Below are 13,854 nucleotides of genomic sequence, written 5' to 3'. Positions count from 1 at the left end.
GTCATTGTCATGAGTTAAAATTTCCATGAAAATAAAATGTTCCTTATGTTCATTGTTGTGGCGTGTCTGGATCTTATTTTGAAGGGATATTTAAACATTACCATAACGATCAGAGAGTGTTAGGGCAGTGGTTGAGAGTAGAGGAGTAAACTACCCCCCCACACCAGGCTTCAGTAAAATTGTCAAGCGTTGAGTGGTCCCAGTGATAAAAAGGTTGGGGACCACTGGGCTAAAGTACAATAGATCCCCATTTAACGCCAACGGCAAGTATTGCATTACTGTAATGATTTATTGTGCCAGGATTGCTCTAAATTTCAGACGTTTCTCATAACATTTAAAAAAATCTTTAAAAGTAAAGCTAGAGGCATATTTTTGACATAAACTAATCTGTGCAAGATTGAATGGACTATATGGTCTTTTCTTGTCCAGCTCCTTAATCCTCTTTCTGTAGTACTTGATTCATCAACACTGAAATCACACTTTGGCAAGGCATAGGATGTGACATAACACTTCATCATTAGGTAAACCTTTATTAAAGGAATCTGCAAGACTTACAAAGCATAGTGTTGAAAAAGCTACGTTTTTTTTAAAAAAAAGAACACTATTTCCAGAAAATTTTAAGCAGCACCAAAATATACATTATGAAAGGCACACATTGTTTTAAACACAGTTAAGTTATGTATCATTTTAAAAGGGTACCTTTTAAGTAATTCAACTGTCATTATTTCAGCACCAAAAATAAAAGTACATTATGTACCACCTGGGTTGATCTTTTTGTGTTTGTGTGCCTATCAAGTACAGTTGTTCCTTCATCACAGCTTGAGGTCTAGTACTCTTAAAAGAAATAAATCTTTAAACAATTTATGTTGTAAACACTTAGGAGGCAATCCCTGTAATAAATGTGGTCTACTTTACCATCTATCCTGCAGAATCTAAGAGACAATAATGACAAAACCACACAGTACTTCATTTGTTCCGTAACTTGAAATTCATGAGCTATATCCTGTTTCTTCGAGCTTATACCACTGTTATGTCACCCATCCTGTTTCCGATGTCATACTACAAGAGAATAAAGAGCAAACATATTACGTTTACTGGAAAATAAATAATTATTACTCTAAAGAATCCTGAATTATCAGGTGCAATGCCACATTAATTCCATGTTTAATTAAAAATGTGAAACCAATTAAATTGGAGAACATAGTAAAAATACAAGTCAGAAAAAGCTATTATTTACTCCAATGCAAGACTAATTTCTACTCCCAGGTATGTCATCAAAATAGTGAGGAATACAAACCACATTTGCCTACAAATTAGTTAGGTCTACTTTTTTAAAAGGGTATAATATGGAGGGGGGGCATTCGGGGTTGCCTATACTTTTAATATCTTAATCTGAAAATTAGCAGGATCTGTATTTTACACAAAATCTCATGAAATTATTTCTGGATCCTGTTAGTAATGTAATACTACAGGTCAGAAATGGGGGAGAGACACAGACGATGATATCGGATATTCATGGTGCCTTTGAAGCCTTAACCAAACTGCAGCCTGTGATTGAATTCACCCTCTGAATGTTGCCTTTTTCTCTCAGAACTCATCACAACTTTTTACAATCTACTATGTCAAGATTTTACATAGTGACAAAGACATGAACTCATTGCAGCTGAACATTTTTCATTAAAAATGAGTCACATAATTCACTACAGGATTGTAAGTTATTTTCCCCCTCTCTCCTTCCTCCAGTATCCTAATCTTTATTGTTGCTTTTTATCAGGATAACTCAATATTTAATAACAGATTTACAGGACTATTGGGAAGGGGGTGTGAATGGAAGCTGCAACTGCAGAACACCTAAAATCACATCTAGGTAGGACTTGATGGTATCGCTTAAAATATTATGGATCCAACACCATTATATATTTAAAATTTAGGATCTGGAAATCAAGGAGTTAACAAGGCACTAATAACATACAATATGAAGACAAACCAATGTCTATGCTTCAAGGTGTTGCTAATTAAACTTTGAGAATGATGAATGCTACCCAAATATTTGAGCTATGTCACACTTAATCAGAATCAGGAAATAAAATTAAATCCATTATTGTGGTAAGAGGTTTTCTGCTTCTTCTGAGGAAGAAAAATCAGGCTATGTTGATAAACAAAAATCAGGTTATTGCGAATAAACAAATAGCAGGTAAGCCCCCCCCCCAATCCTGTTCATTCTAGAGTGCAATCCTGTTCATTCTAGAGGGCCCTTGCTTTCAAGAATATGAGGGCTGCAAGCATTCCCTGTTATAAATTGAATATTGGAAACAATCAGCACAATACTTGGGTTAGCTAGATCTGCTAACAGATGGCCATAAGGAATTTAACATTTTTTTTTCTAGCCAACTAAGCCATCGCTTTCATTTAAAACAGATTATCAAGGAAACTAAGGTAGGGTTAGAACCTAAATTTTTGCAAGGTTTGGCATGACTGGAATGTACAATCTCAGTACAGAGGAAATATACTTTCCTCTTTCTTGCTGCCAAAGAATCTTCTCACGTGATGCCTTTAAAACCTATCTCAGAGATTTCTCCCTCACTAGAAAGGCAGTGAACCAAGAAACACAGTTTCCATGGACCTTACAGTGCCATCCTAGAAACACTTTCCTTATAGTAAACCTAACTGTTCTACTTCAGTAGAATTCTGAGTGGACCTGTTTAGGATTGCACTGTCTGAAGAATTCAGCCTTTTCTTTTCTTTAGGTGAACTGACATGACAGTAAACTCTGACCGATCTTTGATCAGATAATAGAGCTTTGGTCTTTTATAGCTACTACTGCTTCAGTTAAATTGATGCTAACAGTAAGGGGCATAATAATTTATTCCTGAACAAGGCATGAATTAACATTTTTTTGATATGGCATTAAAGTGTTGGTACTTTGAGTTTCCACCATATTTAGTGACTGTAAAAAAATCAAATATTTTTTAGGTTTGCATCACACTGTTAATGTTACACTTTCTACCAATATCCTTTAATTGTACATCTGGTATTTTATGGGGGAAAGTGCAAGAACAAAAACTTACAGAAAATCAGTATCTGGAAATACTTATATCGTTTGATTAATTTACAGTAGAACCATAGTAAACCCCAACTAAATCCATTGATTTCAATGGTTATAGAAGGGTTAACATCCTTATGACTGTATTGTTAGTAAACTATTTTACTAGTACATAATTTCTAGATTATTTAAAATTTATATGAACTTTGCAAGGGATGCAAAAGAAACTGGCTGGTTGAATGCAATCAACATAGTTTTAATAGGGGGTCCATTTGGATAATCTTGTAATACAGAAACTGAAAGTATAACTGATAGTATGAAGAAGAATAAACATGCTTAAGTGATCATGATCAGTCACAGTCAAGCGTTTGCCAATTCTAAACCCCTGGAGGATCCATGACGAAATCATATTGTCTGCAAGGGTTCATCTTGATTCTCTGTCTTAAGGTCAATCATTTATAATAATATAATCAATTTTTTTATTTCTATCCCACCCTTCCATAATGTTCAGAGCGGGTAGCAACAATAAATGCAACATACAAGTAAAAAATTAAAACCATTACAATCTAACTAATGTCCCTATCTAAAATTTCCGGAGTGGTTTATTGAGCAGGAGCTGAACTTCCAACTCTCTCTTCCTCTTGGGTGTGAGGTCAGTTTCTTGGTGGGTGTTACCTTGGGACTCAACCATAAGTTCAGTGGACGAGCTCTGTCTTGCAGGCCTTGTGGAATTAATTTAGGTCCCACAGGAGCTTATTCCACAAAGCTGGGGCCAGAGCTGAGGCTAATTTCCTTTGGGTTGGAAACCCTGAGCAGATGCTGCATAGTTCTATCCTATTCTATCCAATTCTATTTTAATAATGTGTTGTTGTACTGCTACAGATATGCCTTTGATATATAAGCAAACACTGAGAAACATCAGATGTTAGAAAATGGGGAAATTCTAGAAATGAGGAGCATTTTACTGGTGACTCGGATCCCATTATTTTAGGGGTGACACTTTCTTCTGATGTAATGAACTTTTCCCTTGATACAAAAGGCTGTTTTGGTAGTGCGGGTCTCCTTGCAAGAGCAAAGCTCTGCCACAAGTAGAGCAGATCCACAGGATCTACCCCAATTTTTTTTAATGAGACTTTTCTTCAAAGGCCTTATTTCCCTGATATCAAAAGACATTAGAACAGGAAGCTGAACAATCATACCTTAATGGCATGTAGAAGGGTTATGATAAATAGCTTTATTTTAAGGGTCAACTAGTATTTCAGCATGGGATTTTTTTGGTGCTCACTTATTCCGAGGTCCTTGGCATCTGCATTGGTACAATTTTGTTCTGTGCTGACATAATACTATGGTTTATGTTGACCTGACACGGTAGTCAGTCGTTCATATCCTGAGAGTTTATTGCTTGGCTCAGCAGATCTTAAAGCAGACTGCATGAACACAGCACTCAAGCTAACGGGAAATGCTATCAAAGAGCCTTTGTTGCCAACGATAATTCACTCATAAAATTATGGAACCAGTTCTGATTCCAATATAGCTCATGAAGGATGCTAAAGATTCTGGAAATTCTAATGACATACAACCAAAATAACTTTCTGAATTGAACCTGCAGCAACCATGCTTCTATCTAAATAATACAGCTCCAAGTATTTATTTGTGAAATAGCGTGCATAGTGTAGCCAGGAGATCCTTGGATTACTTGGCAGCCAGGCAAGAGGGCTTTGGTGGTGGTTGCCATTGCCTGCCTCCACACCATGACCCTATCATTCCTTGAAAGTGTTGCATCCAAATGCTAGCACTCAACCTTGGCTTGATTGGATTTGCCTAGGCTATCCAGGTCAGGGCTGCAAGTATTTAAGAGTTCTAGAATCTGCTAGAAGCACTTCTGGTTACTTTATTTTATGCCTTGTAATAATGGGAACTGCATATGGGGAATAATCATGTGTAGTCTGACATTCTAGGGAGGAAGCAACTCCCCCAAATGAGGCTATCGTGAATCTTCTCTCAAGATCTCCTCCCTCTCAATGGTATCTTTTCTCCTCAGCAATATCTAAAACTATTCTTGACTTGCAAAATACCAAATACACAAACCAATTAAAGAATTCAGAGGTGCACATCTGTATGTGCAGAATTAACAAATATAACATCATTCAGAAGTTTCGAAATACAGCTGCTATGAACCAACACATAGGGCTGAGAAAGGAGGGGGGGGAGAGAAATTAACCATACCACACTGGTCAAGCATTTGTTTAATATTTTATTCAGGCCACACCATTCTAAAAGCAGGTACCTGTCAGGCTGCATTTTTATAAAGCAAAGCAGCTTTTTTTGTTTGTTTTGCTTCAGTGCACAACTGGAGCTAGTAGAGCTAGACTGTGAACCCTAGGCCTGGTTCCCAGCCTGAAGCATTAATTGTGGAAAACACCATGTGAACCTTTTAAAACCTTTGGAAAACACCATGTGTTTGAAAAACACCATGTGCACCAAAAACACCTTTTAAGCCAATTCTTTTTATTCTGCCCTTTATAGAATGAACTAGCAGTGAAGCCTCTTGTGTGCTGAAATGCAACAGGTGCTAGGAAGCCTTCTCCCTGCTTGGGAGATTTGGAAAGCCATTTGCTGGCTCCATCCCCATCCTATGCCACCCTTTTTTCCCCCATGCACCCTGCAATTTTCTACATGCACCCTGACAGCACAGTGTGTGGGGGAGTTTAAAAAAAACTGGCAAGTGGCATCCCCCACTGGAGGAGCTGTTTGCAGGCTCTTTCCCCCACCCTGGCTCTTTCCCCCACCTTGTCAGGCTTTATGGAGGCTTGTCCCTGTACCCTGATATGGCAGCCAAGGGGGGGGGGCAGCCAGATGTTTGGAAGCAGTGACGAAATGGATCAAGCAGACTCGTTCAAAGCTCACCCCTGCAAAGACGGAGATCCTGTGGTTAGGTAGGAAGGTAATATGGGAGGAAGCGCATCTGCCCACCCTAGATGCACTCCGCCAGGAACCTAAGCGTGATCCTGGATGCTTCCCTTACAATGGAAGCCCAGGTCACAAAGGTAGTGCGGCTGGCATTTTACCACCTCTGCCAAGCCAAACTACTAGGGCCCTACCTGACCCCAGCACACCTAGCCACAGTGATCCATGTGATGGTCACCTCTAGACTGGACTTCTGCAACTCGCTCTATGCAGGCCTACCCTTATCCTTGATCCGGAAACTATAACTCATACAGAATGTTGCGGCCAGGATTCTCACTAAAACATTGTGGAGATCCCACATCCGGCCGGTACGCTGACAACTCGGTTGGCTCCCAGTTGAATTCCAGTTTAAGCGTAAGGTTTTGGTAATCACCTTTAAGGCCATATGTTGTCTTGTCCCAGTGTATTTGAGAGACCGCTTCCCTGCCTATACCCCCAAAAGAGCCTTACAGTCCGCCACCTCCAACTGGCTGCGGATCCCTGGCCCCAAAGAAGCATGCCAGACCTCAACAGGGTCCAGAGCCTTCTTGGTCCTCACCCCCACCTGGTGGAACGAGCTCCCTGAGGAGATCACAGCCCTGCCTGAACTTCCACAATAATGCAGGGCCTGCAAAAGGGAGCTCCTTCACCAGGCATTTGCTTGAGGATGACCAACTCAAAACATATGCCGGTTCTCCCCCCTCAGATGCCCCTTCCGTGACTGAACAATTTGATCTCCCCAGGGATACGTCAGTGTTGTTCATGCTATGTTATGATTGTTACCTGACATTGTTATAATGTCCGACATAAATTTGTACAACGTTCTATGTAAACTGCCCAGAACCGTAGGGAAGGGTGGTATAAAATCCAAATAAATTAACAAAGTAACAAATAAACAAATAAATACTAGGTAGATTTAAAAACAAACACACACATCATCATTCCATCTAATTGTAGATTTTGACCTTGCTCTGTTAACACGGTTAAGACATAAGCTCATCTTTTTTACTGGAGATCCTACATTCAGGAATGCTTCAATTTACTGGAATCTCTGTTGGCCAAGAAGAAAATGTGCTCAGAGCAGGAAACTCTCAAAATCTTATTGCCAGGGGTCGACCAAAGAACTACTGTTTCTGTGATGTTCTGTGCTCTATGAAAACATGGGCTAATATACAGTGCATAACCTACCCACCTTTCAAATGTTAAGTATGGCAGGACAACTGATATATGTGGATATTAGTTTTGTGTGGATAATTATTTTTATACCACTTGTTGTTTTGCTCTGCTTTTGAATAGTTTGTGAGACATAACAAAGACTGAACTGAACTAAGTAATTTTTTTCCTTGTTTGAAATAGGTCACTGTCTCCCTTTTTGTACGAAGACCTAGAGCAGAATCCAACATATAATAAACCCTTGAATAAAAGGTGAGCAACTGACACAACTTCAACTCCTTGCTGGCTAAATATGAAGTACACTTATGAGAAGCAACAACATGGATTTCTCCTTTAAATCTAATTTTAAATTAGATACTCAGGTTTAGCATTCTGTCAGCCATATATGTCCAAGTCCTCCCTTGTTCCATGTGTAAGCAGAAACCGCTCCTCTACACACCCCAGGACATTTGAACTGATTTCACCTTTCCATTGCAGTCCACACTACTCTGAGGAGTCATCAACCCTGAGAAACTTTGTGTGCAGAAGGAAGAGGTAGACATTTAATGTCTATTTCATAAGTGGAGATCAACCCACAAGTTTCTACATCTAAACCTGTAGTTTAACACTTTGATAATAAACAAGTTACACCTTTATAAGCCAATTCACTTCAATGGATTCAGCAGCATCTAACTCTTAGGAACTCACTATAATTTAAATAAAATACACCATTAAGACTATCAGATAACCGATTTAAAGTGCACATTTGGATCTAAGATTTCTGGCACCCCACAGGCATGTTTTGAGCAGAAGGGTATTTCTGGATTCACCAGGTCTAGAAGTAAATTGTCAAAGACAACTGCCTGCTTTGCCTTGGAAATAATTGGGAGCTTTTAAAGGGATATTTTGTGTGTTATGTACCATTGTGCATGCACAAAAACCACAGAGATAATCCTACAGCTACAGGATGCAGTTCTTTCTACATCCAGATCTTGTAAGTTTGCATCCATATAGTTCTAACACTGCTCTCCTTTTGGGAGACATCTAATCGAGGAAGTGTAACTAATAAAGACTCTATTTTACCATTTTTTGTATTAATAACTTACACTTATATAACTTAACAACCTATATATTTTTCTTTCCGTACAACTAAGTAGGCTTTTTTTCCCCTAGTGGAAATGTGGATGGCTCTAAGATTGTGTTAAGTATAAATTGTTTCATAGGTGTTTTGGGACACCAGAAATGACTGTTAAAATTGTTAAAAACTATGCAAACAAATGCTGAAACGATGGTAACAAAGTAGGCTTCTCCTTCAAAATGTGGTGGAAACGTGAAGTTTATAAGCTTTGGGTAAAAGTCCATAATATTGTAGCTATGTGGGGTCTTATATTCTTAAATGAAGAGAAGAGGCTTTTCAAGAACAATGGGGCCCTTATCTGATTTACCTAAGAAAATAAGTTAAAAGGGGATTGAAACGGGGTATTAAGTGTATTAAATGAAGAGCATAATCTTTTTCTTTTCTTTCTGTATCAATAATGTAGATTACTTGCATTGTACTATCTTTAATCTTGGAAAATAAAATTAAAAACTTTGAATTAAAAAAAAGAACATATAGTTCTAACACTGCTCTCCTTTTGTACATGAGTGACTCAAGTGGATGTAAGAATCTTTTGCACTCCCAGCTACATGGCTCCAGATTGAAGGCTAGATCAAATTCAAGGTGTTGGTTATTACCTTTAAAGTTTTAATATTCTGAGACCCTCGTATCTATGGGACTGCCTCTTCCCATATCACCCCCCCCCAAAAAAGAACAAAATCTAAAGAACAAAACCTGTTCAACATCCTCACACCCAAAGATGTCAAATTGGCCTCATACTTGCCAAAGAACAGTTGGCATACTTCCTGAAACTCTGTAACCATTTCCTTCCTGATGATCACATGCTCTGGAAGGGCTCCCTCAGATTTCGAACTGCTGGCATAAACTCATATACATTACCATTTAATCTTTGCTTACAGCAGGGCAGGAGGGACGGATGTGTGCCTGCACAGGGACAACTAGATGAAGAACAATTACAGGTAAGTGTAAACCTGCTTTTCATTGCTGTTGTCCTGTACAGTCCCACATGGGAAATGGGTTCAGCAAATGCACATTACTCAAAGATGGAACGCAAGACAGAACTTCTGACCAATGTCTCTTTTTTGTGTTGATATCCACAGCATAGTGCTTCATGAAAGTGTCAGCCAAAAATCAAGTTGCTGCACAAATTATGTCCTACTAGAGTATCCTTTTGGGTAATAGATGCAGCTTGCAACATCATGGAATAGGCACTATTGGACAACTCATGGAGACATGCCATATGTTGCCCTGCTAGCCGTCACAATCCACCTAGAGAGTCTGAGAAGCTGTCCTACCTTTAGGACCAGAATAGCAAATGACTGTGGCTTTCCTAAACTCCTGTTCTTTTCAAATAATATAGCTCTTAATATAATACAGTAAAGCTCTTATATAATGTGTGCAGTTTTTGCAGCTAGGCAGGAGGGATTAGGGAAAAAGGCAGGAAGATTAAAGTCTTGTGAAAGAAGGAATTTTGATATCATCTAGGCCTGAGGACAATCCTTTGAGGATAAAATGTCAAGCACTCCAACTCTCTTGGCAGATGTAATGGCCCTGGCCCTAGTCAAGGCTAACTTCACCTCCTTTAGGCCAGGTACCCTCAACAGATGTAGATTCAAGGATCTTAGTGCTCTTGGGGATTATTATGGAAAAGGTGGACTCTTAGGTATGCTGGCCCCAGGTTCTTTAAAATGAAAGTAGGCTACCACATCAGCCATGCACTTCATAAAGACCCTTAGCACTGGGGCTAGACCAAAAGGTAATGCTCCATATTAATAGGGAGCCCCCCCTTGATGCTTTAACCTGAGAAACTTCCTGAAGTCCGGATGAATGGAAATGTGAAGGGATGTATCTTGGAGGCTCATAACTACAAACCAATAGTCCTGATTCACCTACTATGAAATAGAATTTAAGGAAACCATGTTGAAGTTATGTATACTGAGGAAAACATGTGACAATCCCTTTTGGAAACTGATGTTAGAACAAGGAACTTATGGGCCTGCCCATATTCTTTGGATGGCTGGATATTCTGCGCTGTGCAAGTCAAGATCTGGAGTAAAACACACTCCCTAGAAATAGGAGGTTATGGGTTAGCCTTTAACTAAAGATACAGCTGGAAAGGCCTCTGATAGTAGGATGTTTGGGCTTTGAGATAATAATGGTTATTATCCCAGGTTGAGGTTGGCAGATCCCAAAGACTTGGCAGTCTATTTTTCTTAATATATCTCAGAAATTCATCCATTTAATGAACAGAGAATAGCCCTTGAAGGGTAGATCTTCCATACAAACTCTAGTTTCATGGGAAGAGGAGTAGAACACAGCCAAGCATGCCCATACAAAATAATGGAAGTAGCTATAGCACAAATCAAAGTGTCTATTGCATGCTTATTTGTATTGAGTTGCTGTTTAGACAGCTTCCAGACTTTTGACTTGAACACTTTTGCTAGAGATTTCTGAGCCTCAGGTAAATATTCTAAATATAGAGTGGTCTTTTCCCATGGCAGGAGTTGGTATGTGGCCATTATGGCCGGGTAGATAGGGATTCTCAAAGACAGAGAACATGAAGAATACATGTTCCTACTAAGGGTGTCTATTTTCCTGCCTTCACTGTCAGCAGGGGTGCTGTGATGTCGATTTATATTTGGACTACATTTCTACAGGTATTAAGGATGAGGGAGCTGGCTGGCTTATAAGAAAAGAACACCCCTCTTGTTGGACTCTGTAGATGTTTTCAATTCTATGAGAGGTAGTTGGAACAGAGGGTTTCTTCCAAATTGATCTGTCCACGTCTTAGATACCTTCAAGCAGAGGAAAAGGAACCAAACCCTGAGGGTCTGGTAAAGATTGTCCAGGACCTTGTCCTTTAGTTTGTTGTCAACAGCCACTATTTGTATGCTGAGCCATTTGCAATATCTGTTCTGAAAATAATCTGAAGTCCTCATTTGGAGATACAAGATCTTGATCATCAACTGCATCATTTGGCAAAGGCTTGGATGGAATCTCAGAACCCGCTACAGATACACACTTCTCCTCGAAACAACATTTAAAGCTCAGAACAGGAAGTCCAGTAAGGATAAACCTGAGATGGAACCTAATACCCCTCCCCCCCCGTGACATATGTGAATCCAGAGGGTGCTTCCAGTCCTGAAATTGCAGCGTTGATGGATAGGAGCTGGAACTGACCAGGATGAGGATAATAGAACCACAGATCTTGAATATCATTCTGATTCCAATTAATCAAGCAAATCAGATCACACATGAACACAGAACACACCAGGGAATGCTATCTAGGTGAAGATGGACATGAAACCAACTGGGCTCTTGATTCAATAGAAGAATTATAAATCAACTAGATTCAAAGTCCGTTCATGAGAATGGGCTTTGAAAGCCCCCGCCCCGCTGCCGTAGACACCCAGCAGACACATAGAGGCGGCACTGCCCCCGGGTGCGGCGTTTCTAGGGCCAGTAGGAAGGCCTGCTCCCCCCCCCGGCAGCATGGCCTTCCTCTTCGAGGCCCCAGGTATGCTTCTAGGCCCAAGGGGAAGGCCTCCTTCTTTACTTACGGTGTCCTGCCGCTTTCCCGTCACTTTCTGGCCTGTCCTGGTGAGGGCTGAGATTGTGCCCTCACCCAATTGGCTAGAACTGCTGTCTGTCCTGGTGAGGGGCCAATCGGAAGGCACTTTGCACCTTCCAATTGGCCCCTCACCCAGACTGGTCCCGCCCACTCTCTGCCCACTTAGCCGTTAACGAATTATGAAGAAGGGAAAGATGGTGCAGGTTCCTTTGAAACCTTCAGTTCTAAACTTGGACCACTTAACACAGACCGATGATACTTATGTTTAATCTTCAGTTTTTGCTTCATCGGAAGGGGGAGTTCCAAAAAAGACCTCTTAGGAAAATCCTCCAGTGTCCCAGAATCTTTCCAACGTGGATCCAGTCTAGGAACTGCTATCAAAGACACCAGAGGGAGTGCCATGCTCCTGAGGTGGGTTTGGAGCTGAAAAAGCCAATCTCCCTGAAAAGATGTTTTTGCTGCTATTGGGATGAAGGTCCTTTCACAAAGAGTAGCCTTAATGCAGGCCATGCAAACGGCATGGGCCTTGGGGATGAATTGTTGGCAAACACCACATGGCCCCAAGTTGCAATTCTCACCAAGACAGATGAGCCACATGGATGTCATCATTTTGGTAGTGCAAGTTACACATTTCTAAAGACAAAATGTGTTCTCCTTGAGTTTGTGTTTGTTTATTTTTGACAAAGAAAGCAGAGCTAACATTTGACAATCCTCTGAGAGTGACAGCGAAGAGAAGTGAGGAAGACAGAGGCCCCTCCCATAGCACATGATCTTAGGTAGGAAACAATTACAGGACTTTGACTGGAGGAAGCCCTCCAGCTCTGTATCTAATTTAAAGAAGTCTTCTGGTGGTTAGCCTGCGCAGTACCCTGTGGGACTGTGCAGGACGATGATGAATTTTAGGGTCCACCAATATTTGGGATATGGACTGAGTAGTCATCTAGAAAAGTCAACATTATGGGAAATATAACACATTAATATAGCTGTTGCCCATCCCAGTATCTCTTTGTCTGGCACAGAATCATGCCGCTTTTCCACAATGCCGTATCATGGCACCCATCCCAAGACAGAATCACCATCCATATACTGAGTAATCTGCACTAAGGATGCTGTGTTTCTCAAATCTAATTTGTATTCTTCTTTGTATTAATCCAAGAACATTATTGCAAAAATTACTCATTATCAGCTACAGCTATTTCTTATATAAATTAATATTTATAAAATATAAAATATGAAAGCTACATTTAACTCTTCAGTTTTTCCTACCACACTCTTATTACAGCCTTCATAGTTCAGAAATGACTGTACTGGGATCTCTGGTGAATCTATTATCTTTGATTTAGTTCAATTTAAGGGATAAGCAGAGAAGAGAACAGAATAACACCACAAGTCACCTCCCAAGTATGGACAGAACAGCACACACAAAACTGCACTGAAACAACGGAGTAATGATTTTTGCTAATCATTTTATTTCAAGTAGTATACAAATCATGCAACTATAGCAATGCAGAATTGTCCTACACATTTTAGTGCTTGTCTTATAAAAAAAAAAACCTTGACTTAAAATAAAACTTCAGGCTGGTTATAAACAGTAAACTCAATTATGAAAAATGGAAAGGGGCGTTAACAGAGATCAGTATGCTATCTGGAAAGGGATCCTACATAAAGAAACCCCAAAAAGTCCCACTTGCATATAATAGAACTAGCTTCATATGCCAGTCCCAATCAATGCATCATTTAAGGTCTGCATTATGGCTCTAGTAACTGAGTTGCATGCTAACACTTGAAGCCTAATAGCTCTCAACAGCGAACACATTGGACTATGAAGTTCCTTATGATCTTTCCAGGCTTTTATTTTGTTGTCTATGAAGAGAAACTATTCAGGAGAGATAAATTATAACACAATAATACATATCCAACTATCCACGGACTTCTCAGAGCAGGACATTCCCACTTCTTCCTGCTATTGCTACCGTTCCTGTGATCAGCACACACTAAGAACAGGAGGCAAAATGGAGGTTTACA

General features: G+C 39.9%; 1 protein-coding gene across 1 annotated transcript in view; it reads right to left on the bottom strand.

Moving 5' to 3' along the window:
* Nucleotides 1–514: 514 nt before the first annotated feature.
* CXADR (CXADR cell adhesion molecule) overlaps nucleotides 515–13,854 on the bottom strand; it is a 54,710-nt gene continuing 41,370 nt past the window's right edge. The window contains exon 8 of the mRNA XM_077342423.1: nucleotides 515–1,059. Within this exon, the coding sequence (XP_077198538.1) occupies nucleotides 1,018–1,059 (42 nt within the window). The 3' untranslated portion in view covers nucleotides 515–1,017. The remainder of the gene's footprint in view (nucleotides 1,060–13,854) is intronic.

The sequence above is a fragment of the Paroedura picta genome, chromosome 6, assembly GCF_049243985.1.
Source record: "Paroedura picta isolate Pp20150507F chromosome 6, Ppicta_v3.0, whole genome shotgun sequence".
Classification (NCBI taxonomy): Eukaryota; Metazoa; Chordata; class Lepidosauria; order Squamata; family Gekkonidae; genus Paroedura; species Paroedura picta.
The sequence above is the reverse complement of the archived record's forward strand: the minus strand, read 5'-3'. Positions and strand labels throughout refer to the sequence as shown.